A 15,295-nucleotide genomic window follows, 5' to 3' on the forward strand; every position below is an offset into this window, starting at 1 on the left:
TCTTACCCACTGGACCACTAGGAAAGTCCCTCTCCTTTTTTTTAAAAAAAAACAATATTGAACCATTTCCCCATGGTTGAACTGTAATTTACTGATACAGTTGGGTACTTTTTGGATGGTGTAATAGTTTAACAGTTTTACTTTTCCACAAATTATGCTCTAGTTGACATCCTTGTATATAACTGTGTGATGTTTCCCTAATGGAAATTTGTAGTTGTGCAGTTGTTTCAAAACAAGTGAAACATTTTAACAACCCCCCCAATCTATTTTTGAGCTAATTTAATTATTCATTTGGTAGAGGTGGAGGCATTCCAAGAAAGGGAGAGGGGTGAGCCTTTATACCTGTTAAATAATGTGCTGGGCCCTTTTCAAGTATTATCTTTTTTTTTTTTTTTAATTTGTTTATTTTATTTATCTTTGGTTGTGTTGGCTCTTCATTGTCGCCCGGGGTCTTTCTCTAGTTGTGACGAGTGGGGGCTACTCTTCGTTGCAGTACGTGGGCTTCTCATTGGAGTGGCTTCTCTTCTTGCGGAGCACAGGCTCTAGGGGCGCAGGCTTCAGTAGTTGTGGCACTCGGGCTCAGTAGTTGTGGCACATGGGCTTAGTTGCTCCACGGCATGTGGGATCTTCCCAGACCAGGGATCGAACCCGTTTCCCCTGCATTGGCAGACAGATTCTTAACTACTGCACCGCCACCAGGGAAGCCCCCTGAAGTATTATCTTTTTTGATCCACATAGCAATCCTGTCACATAGGTAGTTTTATCCTCTTTAGAGAAATTAAATGGCTTGTCTACTTAATGGCAGAATCAGAACAATGACACAGGTCTTAGACTTTCAATCTAATGTAGTTTCATTGACTCAGAGGCTCTCTTTGTGGAGACTAGAGGCAGGGTAAAGAGGGCCCTTCCCTGTGCTCTCTCCTGCTTCCTCATTTTCTGCTGATTGGTGTGTATTTCTTTTCCCTCTGGTAAATTCAGGTAGAAAAAAGGTTGAGAACTACCACTATACCATTTTGCTGTCTCTGGCTTTTTTAGGGACTATGTTCATGTTTGAATCAAGAAATGGATATAAAAGCAGAACATCTGTTTAATCATGTTTTTAGGAAACAAAACCCAACTAAAAAATAGTCTGTGCTTTGTATTATTCTGGAAAAGACGTAGTAGAAAGTTGAAGTATAGCGCTCTACTTTCTACTTCCTACTAAGTTGAATTTTCCTTTTGATGTTTATTAATTTAAAACTGAATACTCAGAGAATAAGTTAAATGTAATAGATTCAAAAGGCTGTGTATCTTTTTTTTCTGCCAACAGCAGTTAAGTTGGCAGAACAGCATACATTAAATGAAAATAAGAACTACATATAATTATAGCCCCACATTTAAACAAACATTTAACAAACAAACATTAACATTAAATGTTTCAGTGAGAAATAGCTCCATTTCATTAGTAAGAATTATGGACCTGATGGTGTATTTACTTTTACATTTATAATTCTAATTTATATCTTGCCTACTTCCAAAATAAATTTGAGGCAGTCCTTTTAGTATATAACTGTGTCCTCAAACCTAGCAATCTGGCTGATTCTGGGTAGTATATGTATAGGTCAGGTTCTTAAGAAGAAGGGTGCAAGAGTCAAGGAAGAGATAAGCAAGATAAAATTGATAAAAAGCAGCAAAGATGAAGAAATGTAAAGGTTATTGAGATCTGATGGAAAATTCCCTGGTTTGTGGCAGGGGAAAATCAGATCAGAGAAAGAAATACTATGGGAAGACTGAACATTTTGAAGTTTGGGGTTGGAGAACTAATTTGCCTGGAGGATAGTGCAAAATGGATCTTGCAAATTTATTGTCGAGGACCTGAATATGTACTCTGTGAATCTGGAGAGTAGAATTTCCCTTTGGGTGATTTGATCACAGTTAGGCTATCCTAGTCTGCTTCTTGTCTATACTATGGATCTTTTTTATGGGCCACCTTCACTATTCCCTTCAAATTCTTGTCCTCAGACTTTAAAAGGGAAGGTTGTTCATGGGGAAGGAGCAAAGAAGAGATGAAATAGAAGAGGAAGAGAAAGTTGGGCAACAGATAAAAGCTGTCCATTTTTTGACTCTCTTATGAAGGAGACTTATTACTCCCTCTTTTCTTTATTATAATAAACATTATACATTGTACTTAACTTTATTGTAATACTTATCACACTATGAGCAGTTACTTTTATTCTGATTTGTCTACTGAATTGTGAGGTCCTTAAGGGCAAGAAATGTTTGTTCTTTCTCTTTTACTAACCAGCTAGAGAAAGAAGGAAAGTAACATTGATTGAGTTCCTATTTTATATGTACCAGGCACTTTGCTAAGACATAGATATCATCAAATCCACTGGTTGAAAACTTTTTTTTTTTTTTTTTTTTTTTTTTTTTTTTTTGCGGTATGCGGGCCTCTCACTGTTGTGGCCTCTCCCGTTGCGGAGCACAGGCTCCAGACGCGCAGGCTCAGTGGCCATGGCTCACGGGCCCAGCCTCTCCGCGGCATGTGGGATTTTCCCGGACCGGGGCACGAACCCATGTCCCCTGCATCGGCAGGCGGACTCTCAACCACTGCGCCACCAGGGAAGCCCTGGTTGAAAACTTTTTAACTTCCATAAAAATGTTTTGATGAACAAGTACTTTCTCATTCATTAAGTTAATATTTATGATTTTTATATTGTAATGTTAAATAAAACTGATAAATCACTCTTAGTGGATGCTAAATACCATTGTGGTTTGATAGCTACCATTATTCATTTATAAAAAGACACAAACAGGGCCTCCCTGGTGGCGCAGTGGTTGAGAGTCCGCCTGCTGATGCAGGGGATACGGGTTCGTGCCCCGGTCTGGGAGGATCCCATATGCCGCGGAGCGGCTGGGCCCGTGAGCCATGGCCGCTGAGCCTGCGCATCCAGAGCCTGTGCTCCGCAACGGGAGAGGCCACAACAGTGAGAGGCCCGCGTACCGCCAAAAAAAAAAAACAAAAAAAAAAAAAAAAAAAAAAAAAAAGACACAAACAGCCTCTTTTTAAACATTTAAAAAATTTATATTCCTTTCTCTGTTTAAATTCATATCTCTATTATACTTTTCCCCACCAGATTTTATCCTTACGTGGTGTATTTTTATGCATGGATTATGTCTTGCATGTAATATACTATGCATACATTATGAAGGCAATATATTTTTATGCGTGAAAGCCTTTCGTGCATATTGATCACCCTATTGTATGTCTCTGCAACATATATATGTGAAGTCAAGTTTTTAAAAAATTTCCTAGTTTTTAAATTGTAATTAGCATATAGTTAGTAAAACAACATAAATGTATTAAAATGTTAAATCATTATTAAACAAGAAAATAAGTTATTGGAAATGCATGTTTGAATGAGATGGGTGAAGCTGATCTTCATTGTTTTTCAATTAATTCAACCTTTTATAGGTAAATAATACTCAATGCTGCAGTAAGACAATGGTCAGCATCAATTTTATTTCCCACTTTTTTCTTTAAGAGGTGTAAATTCTGAGCAATTTGTTTACATAATTAATTGAATGGTAATGCACAGTTTTGTTTTAGTAGTTGTCACTCAGTTATTTGAACTCTTCTGTCATCAAATGATTTATCATCAAAATTATTTTTATTTATCTGTCAGCTGGTAATTTGATTAAGTCCTTCAGTTTCGTTGAAAGCAAAGACTAGAAACCACCTGACTTGCCAGGGTCATTAGAGTCATTAGAGACATGCAGTTCTGGGATGTATACCAAAAAAGGCTTTATTAAGTCTTCTTAATATAATTATATTAGGTAGTAATTATATCTATTAGTGTTTTACTTATAGGCATTGTTCAGGAGCTATTGAGAAAAGCTAAATATTGTTAACTTCAGTATACCTATGTCAAAGGGATATTTTTTTGATACGATGTTTTTATCAGGTGCCTTAAACATGTTTTAACCAAAGTCATTTATTCAGTTTAAAGCCATTGTCTGCCTTGGGACCTTGTTGGCAAAACTGTTCTTTCATTGTCAAAACAATCAGATTGACTTTCATGATATAAGAAGTCTGACTTAATTTTTCAGTTCAAATAAATGATTTGATTTGTGTTCCTGTGACAACCATGTTTGATATTTAATCCTTGGTAGATAAATGGAAGACAAGGAGACTTGTTTTAAAAGTGTGTTGCTTGGGGCTTCCCTGGTGGCACAGTGGTTGAGAGTCCGCCTGCCGATGCAGGGGACACGGGCTCGTGCCCCAGTCTGGGAGGATCCCACATGCCGCGGAGCGGCTGGGCCCGTGAGCCATGGCCGCTGAGCCTGCGCGTCCAGAGCCTGTGCTCCGCAACGGGAGAGGCCACAACAGTGAGAGTCCCGCGTGCCGCAAAAAAAAAAAAAAAAAAGTGTGTTGCTTGGAAGAACTGTCTTTCTTGTTCTTTTTAGAAACTCTCTGAGCTTTACTTCACAGAACGGTCCCTGAAAAGTAATGTATTCTTTGATGATGAACATGGGCTAGAAATGATGAACTTTTAAAATGAAAATTGTAACCAACTTCTGCCCCATTCGATAATATATCTGAAAAAAGAACATCCTATCACAATTACTCATTTTTAATTTCTATACAGTAATAATGTATAGAACAGGAAGCCCTATAGTCAGTTTGTAGTACCTTAAGTAAAGAAGGTTTGCAGACAAAATATTATGAATCATTCCTTGTTTAATACTTCAGAGATTTTTTTTTTTTTTTTTTTTTGCGGTACGCGGGCTTCTCACTGTTGTGGCCTCTCCTGTTGCGGAGCACAGGCTCCGGACGTGCAGGCTCAGCGGCCATGGCTCACGGGCCCAGCCGCTCTGCGGCATGTGGGATCTTCGCGGACCGGGGCACGAAACCGCGTCCCCTGCATCGGAAGGAGGACTCTCAACCACTGCGCCACCAGGGAAGCCCATTTCAGAGATTTTTATACCTAGGCAATGCAGTACGGTTTCATTCAGGATGGACGAGAGGTATGCCATTCTTTTTATAAAGTGAGTAAAGACTTGTGGAAGTGGAGTCAAGTAAGGAGAATTTGGATGACCTCTCCGTTTAGACCTCTGATCCATTGTCAGGCAGATTAGTTTTAGGAAAGGAATGAATACAAGTGGAAATTGAAGACCTGTCCATTGTTGTTTATCTATTTCTGTGTACTCCTCAGAGAGTCTGTTTACCTTCAATAGTATAAATATATGATATTGGAAGATCCTTGTTCTAATATTTATGGTAGCCTCTATTTTATAGCCAGGGAAACTTAGACTTAAAGAGATGAGAGAATTGGCTGTGGTCATTAAGCTAGTAAATGGTTTAGTCAGGAACTCCAAAACTTTTCCTCATATGTCTCACTACCTAGTACATAGTCTGGTACACATAGATGTTTGCTATGTATTTAATAAAAAAATAACTTCATATTGTTTTGTGAACTGTTAAATACTTAACATTGTAGTAGTCTCTTGAATTTTGAACTGCTGGGTGAAAGTAACAGATGATTCACTACAGAAGAATATTGAAGAAAGCTCATATTTTTAAAGCATGATCAAGTTCATCTCCCTTTAGTTCTTGAGGTGGTGTCTGTGGAAGTGACTAATAGACCATCAAAGAACTTAGGCACTTTGGGGGACTTCCCTGGTGGTCCAGTGAGTATCCGTGCTCCCAATGCAGGGGGCCTGGGTTCGATCACTAGTCAGGGAACTAGATCCCGTATGCATGCCGCAACTAAGAAGTCTGCATGCTGCAGCTAAAAGATACTGCAGTGAAGGTCCCATGTGCCTCAACTAAGACCCGGTGCATCCTAAATAAATACTAAAAAAAAAAGAACTTAGGCAGTTTTAAATGTTTTATCAATTAAGATAGAGACCTGTTAACAGTGTAGTAGTGTTTATTTGATAGGGGTCAACTGGCTGTATGTTGATATCACAGTCAGATGTCCATGAGGCAAACGTATGTTTATATGACCAGTATATTTTTGTTTCTGTGTTAACAGGTATTCTCTTAAACTGAATGACCAAATCTTGGCTGAAGAGAAACACAAGGAACTGTAAGTGCGTTAAAGCCTAGGCTGTACATAATTTACTCTGTCTATGGAGACATGTAAACAATCTGATTTTTAAAATTCTGTGGGGTATAAAATATAAAGATGTAATCAATATTATGATCTTAATCTTTGTAGGATTAGGATAATTTATACTGCATAAGGTTAACACAGGAAATAATTGTTCCTATGCACACATTAGTATATGGAGTATTGTATCCCATCCTCTAGACTAAGGGCATATTCGGAAATAGGTCATTTCATCTTCTTTCCCCAGATAAAATGTTAAATTGTCATTGTTAATTTTGGCTCTTGCTTAGTTGACTTCCACCCTGTGCTTAAGGTGGAGAAATATGATTTTGTTTGTTGTCTTATGAAAAAATAAATGCCTAACTCTGTTTAGCACAAGGTAAAACACTTTAAATATAAATAAAATTTTGTTCCTTTAAAAAATTTGAATGTTTGTAGGATCCTATCTTTCGGATAGGATAGCTGTATACATGATTCTGGGATATCTCTGTTGCTATTTTTCTGCCCTGTGGTAGTATCTAAAAAGATTACTACCTCACAGGAACTGTGAGGTTTTTAGTTAAAAATTACAGACTTGGGAGTTTTAAAAATTCATCTCAGGGACTTCCCTGGCAGTCCATTAGTTAAGACTTCGCCTTCCAACGCAGGAGGTGTGGGTTCGATCCTTGGCCAGGGAGCTAAGATCCCACATGCCTCAGGGCTAAAAAATGAAAACATAAAAAAACAAAAGTAGTATTGTAACAAATTCATTAAGGACTTAAAAAAAAATGGTCCACGTCAAAAAAAAAATCTTAAAAAAAAATTTCATCTCTTTTCAATATCATAGGTTTGTCCAAAGAGGGAAGCTAAAATAAAGTAGATGCTTCTGTTTTCTAGTAGGCTACTTTTTTTTCTCCATTGTGCAGTAAGAAAGTTCTGATAATTGTAATTATTATTGAAACATCTAATGTCAAATAATAATGTAGAATTAAGTTTGAGGAATTTGAGGCTAACTACACCTACAGGTTGGACCTCACTTATTATTATTATTTTTTTAATTGAAGTATAGTTGATTTACAGTGTTGTACAGACTGTGCTTATTATTGATGATAGTCAAGGTTCTATCTATCCTTTTTATAAATACATTGGTGAATTTTACAACTTCCTTGGGAGTTTCCTTAATGTTTGACACTCTCTTATGTTAAAGATATTTTAATATCTAACTCAAGTCCCTCGTGGTTTAGTTTAAATGTAATCTTCATTTGTACTCAAGTTATGGAGAATAACTTGTTCTGTAGATTGAATGCTTCAAGACTATTATTTTCTTCTCAAGGTTAAGTAATGATTTTTCTGAGTACTTTTTAAGGTTCTATTTACAAACACTGTCCTGAATCTTTTCCAAATTATTTTCTTTCTTCTGTCTTATAGAAGAGATTATAGTAAGTGTTAATCATAAAATGGTAGGCTCAATGTATAAGAAAAGGATTTAAGAGTTCTTAGAGTTGATATATCCCATTGTTATGCTAGCCTTTCATCAGTATTTTTATATTTGTTATGTCTTCATTTGATTATAATCTCCATCGTGGGTTCTCAAATTTATTGTTAAGGAATTTTATATAATTTCTTTCTTTACTGCCTAGTCAATGAGGGTAGGTGATTGTCACTGTACCATTGGTTGGTTGCTTACTTATAGGTTTGGTAACAGAACTTTTTTGTTTTGGGAATTAGGTATTCAACCTAGAGGTTCCTTTGGCCCTCGGAGACTATGATCAATATTAAAAATACCAGAAAACTGCAATACTGTGAATATTTTCATATTATATAATATGTAACCCATATGAACGTGTTAATTCATTTACAGTTTCTTTAGCTGTCTGTGATATAGTTAAGCCTCATGGATAGACTGATGATTTTCTTAGATTTTATTATGAAAAAATTTAAATGTATAGTATATAATTACCCATATACTCGCCACCTAGATTTTATCATTAACATTTTACTCTCTTTTTCACCTTATCCATTCTTTTGTCTATCCATTACTTCATCTGCTTTTTGAATGCATTTCAAAAGTAAATTGCAGACATCAATATGTTTCCCCATAAATATTTCAACATGCATACCATCACCTAGAATCCAATAGTTTAGAGTTTTTTGTCTTTACCTGTAAATATTTTTATACAGTGAAATGCACAAATCTTAAGTGTACATTTGCTGAGTTTTGAAAAGTACATAAATGTTCGTAACCCAGTCCTCTATCAAGAAATTCCCTTATGCCTCTTTGTAGTCACTCTCTGCTCCTACCCTCCGAGAGGTAACCCTTATTATGATTTTTTTTCTACTGTAGATTAAGTTTTTCCTGTTCTGGAATTTCTTATTAATGGAATCATATGTACGTTATGTTTTATATAATACTTCTTTCACTCAGTATAATATTTTTTAGATTCTTTCATGTATCAGTTAATTTTTTTATTGCTGATTAACATTCCATGGTTTATCTGTTCTCTTACTGGTGGACATCTAGGCTGTTTCCTTTCATTTGGCTACTATGAATGAAGTTGCTGTTAATATTTTTGTATAAGTCTTTGTGAACATGTTTTTATTTCTCATGGATAATTACTCAGGAATAGATTTGCTGCTGAGTCACTAGGGTAATAGTATATTTGGTTCTATAAGGAACTACTAGATTTTCTTTTAAAGTGGTACCGTCTTACATTCCTACCAGCAATATATGAGAGTTCTAGTTGCTCTACATCCTCATCAACATTTGGTCTTGCTAATTTTAGCTATTCTGGTGGATATGTAGTGGTATCTCAGAGTGGTTTAATTTGCATTTCCATGATGACTAATGATATTGAGTACTTTTTCATTAGCTTATTGGCCATGTATATTTTCTTTGGTGAAGAGTCTGTTCACATCTTTTGCTGATGAAAAAAATTAGATTGTTTTGTCCTTTTATTGATGACTTGTTGGAATTCTTTATATATTCTGGATACCAGTCAATGTCAGATGTATGTTTTACAGTTTTTTTCTCCAGTCCCAGGCTTACCATCTTTTTTTAATAGTGCCTTTTGATAAGCAAGTTTTAAATTTTTATAAAGTCTAATTTATCAGTTTTTGCCTTTATGATTATTACTTTGTTCATCTAAAAAACCTTTGCCCTCAATTTATGAAGATACTCTTATTTATATTTTTCTTTAAAAACTGTATGGTTTGAGCTGTTTTGTTTAGGTCTATGATCTATTATGCATTAATATTTGTATATGATGTGAGGTAGATGTCAGTGTTCATTCTCCTTTATCTATATGGATATCTACTTATTTCAGCACTATTTGCTGAATAGACTTTATTTGTCCACTGAATTGTTTTGATGCCTTTGTTGAAAATAAAATAACTGTAGAAATATGGGTTTATCCTGTTCCGGTGATTTACTTGTCACTCTTTATGCTAGTCACACAGTATAGTAAGTATTGAAGTCAGTTGCTGTAAGTCCTCCCACTTTGTTCTTCATTTACAAGATGCTTTGGATGTACTAGATCCTTTACATTGCCATATATTTTAGAATCAGCGTATCAGTTTCCTCAGAAAAACCTTTTGGGATTATCATGGGGATGTTGAATATATTTGAGAGAGAATTGACATCTTAACAGTATTTAGTCTGTCTTTAATTTCTCTCAGTAGTGCTTTGTAGTTCTCAGTGAAGAAGTTTTGCTTGTCTTTAGGCCAAATGAATTTTAATACCAGCCTTGCTTTATGACTATGAATTTCGAAACAAAAGATTGAGGGTTTCAAATTATATTTTCACCTAGAATGTGTTAAATTTGGATAGATGATTTTTTTCTTCTCACAGTGCCTGATATGTCTTCTGGATATTCCGTAGCAGACCTTTGGTAGGGCAATCCTGTCTCATTAACAGTATGAGGTATAAAGCATACTAGCTGAGTGTAAACAATATGTACTTTTCCGGAATTTTCTTTCTTTTATGTTAGGCCACTTAGAATATCTTCTGGATTTGATTGTTATATACTTTTTCTTGTCATTCTTCTTGTAGATTTTTATTCCTCTTTGAATATATTACATGGTAATTATTTTATAAGTTAGCATTTATCACTAAAAGTATATTGGAGTTATTATTTTTCTACCATAACTACATATTTAGCTGTGTAGGAAAATTAATGATGTCCCTAATCTTTGCCAGCTATGGTTAAAATGAATATCATTAGGCCATACCACAGACTGGAAAAGGGAGGTAGGTATTTAGCTCAAATCTGTGATAATTCTTAGAGAAACTCTTCAAGGTGTGTAGTGTGGTGATAGATTAATAGCTCAAATTTTTAATCTAATGGAAGTGCTCTGGAAAAAAAATTGTATGGCGTTATGACAGGAAAAATACATTTTATTGATTGAAGCAGATTTTCAGGTTAGACCTTTTCTTTTGTCACTATTTAGCATTAAAAAATCACATCTTTTCTAGGTTACTCTTTGCTTTACTTACTTTATTTCAATTAAAAAAAGATGTTGGAAAGGAGTCTAAATCTTATTAGGAGCCAAATGACCTGTGTTTTAATACTTAATATATACATACACATTTTATAGAAAACACAAAATTTTCAGTTCTCTTAAAAGGCAAGTGCCATACTATTGGATTAATCTTAAATGAGTTAGTCTCTTTTTCTAGTGCAATTAACTAAATTAACTCTGTGGAATATAATGCCGTTATTTATTTTATTTTATTTTTTTAACATCTTTATTGGAGTATAATTCCTTTACAATGGTGTGTTAGTTTCTGCTTTATAACAAAGTGAAACAGCTATACATATACATATATCCCCATATCTCTTCCCTCTTGCATCTCCCTCCCTCCTACCCTCCCTATCCCACCTTTCTAGGTGGTCACAAAGCACCGAGCTGATCTCCCTGTGCTATGCCGCTGCTTCCCACTAGCTATCGATTTTACATTTGGTAGTGTATATATGTCCATGCCACTCTCTCACTGTGTCCCAGCTTACCCTTCCCCCTCCCCATGTCCTCAAGTCCATTCTCTAGTAGGTCTGCATCTTTATTCCCGTAGTGCCCCTAGATTCTTCATAACCTTTTTTTTTTAGATTCCATATATATGTGTTAGCATACGGTATTTGTTTTTCTCTATCTATGCAATTATTAAAATGTTTTTAGGAAAATATTTAATATTGTGATGATTTAAGTAGGTGAAAAAGATTGCTTGTAGATATCATAAAAGAGAATTGTAGAATAGTAGATCTGTGGGTGATTGATAATGGGTGAATTTTAATTTTCTTCTTTGTACTTCTGTGTGTTTATTTATTTGTTTGTTTGTTTGTTTATTTATTTATTTATGGCTGCGTTGGGTCTTCGTTGCTGCACGCAGGCTTTTCTCTAGTTGCGGCAAGTGGGGGCTACTCTTCGTTGTGGTGTGTGGGCTTCTCACTGCGGTGGCTTCTCTTGTTGTGGATCATGGGCTCTAGGCGCACGGGCTTCAGTAGTTGTGACATGCGGGCTCAGTAGTTGTGGCACACGGGTTTAGTTGCTCGGCAGCATGTGGGATCTTCCCAGACCAGGGCCTGAACCTGTGTCTCCTGCATTGGCAGGCAGATTCTTAACCACTGCGCCACCAGGGAAGCGGAAGCCCTTTAGGTGTGTTTTATGTCTGTTTTTCTAATGGGTTGTGTTATTTCTATAACCAGAAAAAAGAAAGAATGAAAGAAATTATAAATTCCCTAAATTTAAATTGGTTATTAAATATACTTATCTATTACAAGATGAACTTTTTCTATTTTATAATCATAATTGGTGAACTAGTTTAAGAACATAATGAGCGTCTAAAGGTTGAAAGGGTACAACTTTTTTTTTTAAGTGTAACATGAATTGTTTCTTTTTTTTTTTTTTTTTTTTTTTGCGTTACATGGGCCTCTCACTGTTGTGGCCTCTCCCGTTGCAGAGCACAGGCTCCGGACGCGCAGGCTCAGCGGCCATGGCTCACGGGCCCAGCCGCTCCGCAGCATGCGGGATCTTCCCGGACCGGGACCTGAACCCATGTCCCCTGCATTGGCAGGCAGACTCTCAACCACTGCGCCACCAGGGAAGCCTGAATTCTTCTTTCTTAATGACTAGTGCTTATATAACAAGGACCTTACACTTGTTAGTATATGCTTAATTGATTTGGCATTGGTTGATTATCTTAATTCTTTTGGCTGCTGGCTCTCTGCTTCGTAGTTTTTTACCTGTACACTAAAGAAAATTCTTAGATGAGTATGCCCCTGTAAGAGCAGAATATTAATTAAAAAAAACTCAACACCAGCCCTTCATGAAAGCTGCTCATAAATAATTTCATTTGTGTTTTTACACTTAAAATAGCTAAGATGTCTTTGTGCTCAAGACCAAGCTTTTAAAAATATCATAAGAAATGTAGCTATAAAACAAAAATAATTATCCAGTTAATAATTCCATGCTTTTTTCTCCTAAAACATTATTTGCTTCTTAGTTCTAATCTGCTAAAGATAATCTTGATTCATCATGATATTGTAAAAATGCATTGGCACTATTACATTAGCTGGCTTTTTGAAAGTGTACCTTGATTCTTTGTATACCAATAGGAGAGTATAATATAATTATTTTGATATTACTTTATGTGGTAAATATTAACTATGCGTTTATTTAAAATATTCTTAGTTCCCCAGATGTTGTGATTCAGATTCCATATACACTTAGCCACTCATGCCTCATACTTTTACTTGTTATTTCCCTGTCTGGGGAAGACTGACATGCAAGGAAACAGGGAAGATTGGTCAGCAACGAAAGTGACACTTGCTTCTTTAAGCATAATGGTTTTTCTCAGGTTCTTGTTTTCTGTTTTTCTACATACTGAAGATTCTGAGGGATAATTTTTAAGTAGGGAAGGCCAAGAAATTAAATTTGTGATCTGATTAATCTAAAGCTATGGAATTTATACTTTGGTCCCATAATGAACTGGTTCCATTAGTCTTCTACAGATTTTTCTCAGTCTATCAGAGATTTAGTTTTCTAAGTGGAGATATTTAAAATAAATTAGAAAAATATCACTATTTCATTGAATAAATATTTTTTTACCTACTTACCAGTTGCTATGCTAGACACTATTTAAAGGAAAGATACTGACTTCATTTATCTATGTAGACTTACTCTCCAATTAATATTTCACATTTTAAAACAGTTTCATAATTGGAGATTTTGTAATAGTGGGTTTTCTTATTGTTGGACATATCTGCAGTTATAGAAGATAGAACCCTTTTCATTTATGAATATCTAAATTCTGTATTACATTGAATAGAATATTGAGATCAGATCATATAGATTGAGATAAGGAAAGATAAAAATTGGCTGGATTAAGAGACATATTCCAAAGGCAAATATAAATAAATTCAGAAGTATCCGTGCCACTTAACACAGACAGAAATAACTTGGTATCTGAGAATTTTTTTCAGTTTGCTCTACTACATAAAGCATGGGGAAAGCCTCTTCTTAAAAGAGATTCACATTTATTTACTTGGCTTTTCAAGATAGCTCCCAAGATAAAGGATGAATTTTTACAAGCAGTTTATGCTGTTCTAATTTATTTATTTTATTTATTTATTTTTGGCTGTGTTGGGTCTTTGTTGCTGCGTGTGGGCTTTCTCTAGTTGCAGCAAGCGGAGGCTACTCTTCATCGTGTTGCGCGGGCTTCTCATTGTGGTGGCTTCTCTTGTTGTGGAGCATGGGCTCTAGGTGCCCAGGCTTCAGTAGTTGTGGCACACAGGCTCAGTAGTTGTGGCTCGCGGGCTCTAGAGCGCAGGCTCAGTCGTTATGGCACACGGGCTTAGTTGCTCGGCGTCATGTGGGATCTTCCCAGACCAGGGCTCGAACCCGTGTCCCCTGCATTGGCAGGCGGATTCTTAACCACTGTGCCACCAGGGAAGCCCCATGCTGTTCTAGATATGAAGTATATTTTCCCCTTTGTTACTGAATGAATTCTCCTTATTGACTATTTTTTTATGTCAAAATTGAATTATTTTGTTAGAATTACCCCTTGAATTTAAAAGTTTTATCTTGGAATAAGTATATTTAAGTTTTTATTGGTTTAGGATTATGATGAAATGGGAGAAAATAAATGAATTGTGTAAGAGGTATGAAGCAGGAGTATTGGAAAGGACACTCTTAGACCTTAAACTTTGGCTCAGTGTAAAAATATTATAATTTCTTAGAGAACAATGCCAATTTCTAAACCAGCAGGGGAGATTTTTAAGTATTTAAGTGGCATGTTTCAGAACATGTTCAGAGCCCTTAGAGACAATCAGTAACATCTGATATGCTCTTAAATTCATTATTATTGATGGTGTGGCTTAGTAATTCTTTGAAAATATCAAGATTGTCTTGTAAGAGTAGTGTAAGAACTGATTGCCTATAAAGCTGATAGATTTTGTTCATGGCAAATGCCAAAGAGAAAAAAAAAAGCCTGGGAAGTGAAAAGTCAAAATTGAAATAAAGAACATCTAGGACCAGCAACAAGGTTAAGTGGTTAATATGATTTCAATATTCATAAAAGCTGCAGTATTTTAAATATCATGAACATTTTTATGGTCCCTTTCTCAGGACCCACTTTCTTTTACATATTTTAAATTATAGAATTTAAGATTCTAGAAATGAACGCTAGAACTAATTATTCATATTTTATGATGAATGGGTGAGATCCACATGATAAAGTGACTTGCTATAGGTTACACTGCTCTTTAATGACAGCGCTGGACCAGAATTCAAGTCTGGTGATTCCCATTTAAATGCTTTTTGTATCACACCAAGCAGCTCCCTAAAAATACAATAATTTTTTTAAATAAAAAGGATTGATATTCAGTGCAAGTCCCAGTACTAACTGATTATAATGAACCCAATGGCTGATTCATTTTACAGTATTATATTATGGTTTAGAAACCACCTCAGACTCATGGAGTGAGTTGAGGAGAGTCAGGTATACTATGTATACCTGAATTCCAAATGCAAGGCACTTCTCATTCTTCCAAGGAGATGGTATAATACAAAGCTTTTTGGCCAAGTTGACTCTAAAAGCTTTTAGAGAAGTTTTACAACCACATATTATGTGAAATAATTTTAAAATTATTTTTTCTTTTTTACTTCTCATTTGTTTGAACATTCAGAATTTTCATAATCTTTGTTACCAGTAGAAGAATCCTTTTCTC

General features: G+C 35.5%; 1 protein-coding gene across 3 annotated transcripts in view; it reads left to right on the plus strand.

Annotated features, from left to right (window-relative positions):
* ADK (adenosine kinase) overlaps positions 1 to 15,295 on the plus strand; it is a gene marked incomplete at both ends in the record, with an annotated part of 516,283 nt that overhangs the window by 63,194 nt on the left and 437,794 nt on the right. For all 3 annotated transcript variants that reach the window (XM_079719313.1, XM_079719311.1, XM_079719312.1), the window contains one exon: positions 6,018 to 6,071. In XM_079719313.1, coding sequence (XP_079575439.1) covers positions 6,018 to 6,071 — 54 coding nt within the window. The remainder of the gene's footprint in view (positions 1 to 6,017; positions 6,072 to 15,295) is intronic.

The sequence above is a fragment of the Hyperoodon ampullatus genome (genome assembly GCF_949752795.1).
Source record: "Hyperoodon ampullatus genome assembly, chromosome: 1".
Classification (NCBI taxonomy): Eukaryota; Metazoa; Chordata; class Mammalia; order Artiodactyla; family Ziphiidae; genus Hyperoodon; species Hyperoodon ampullatus.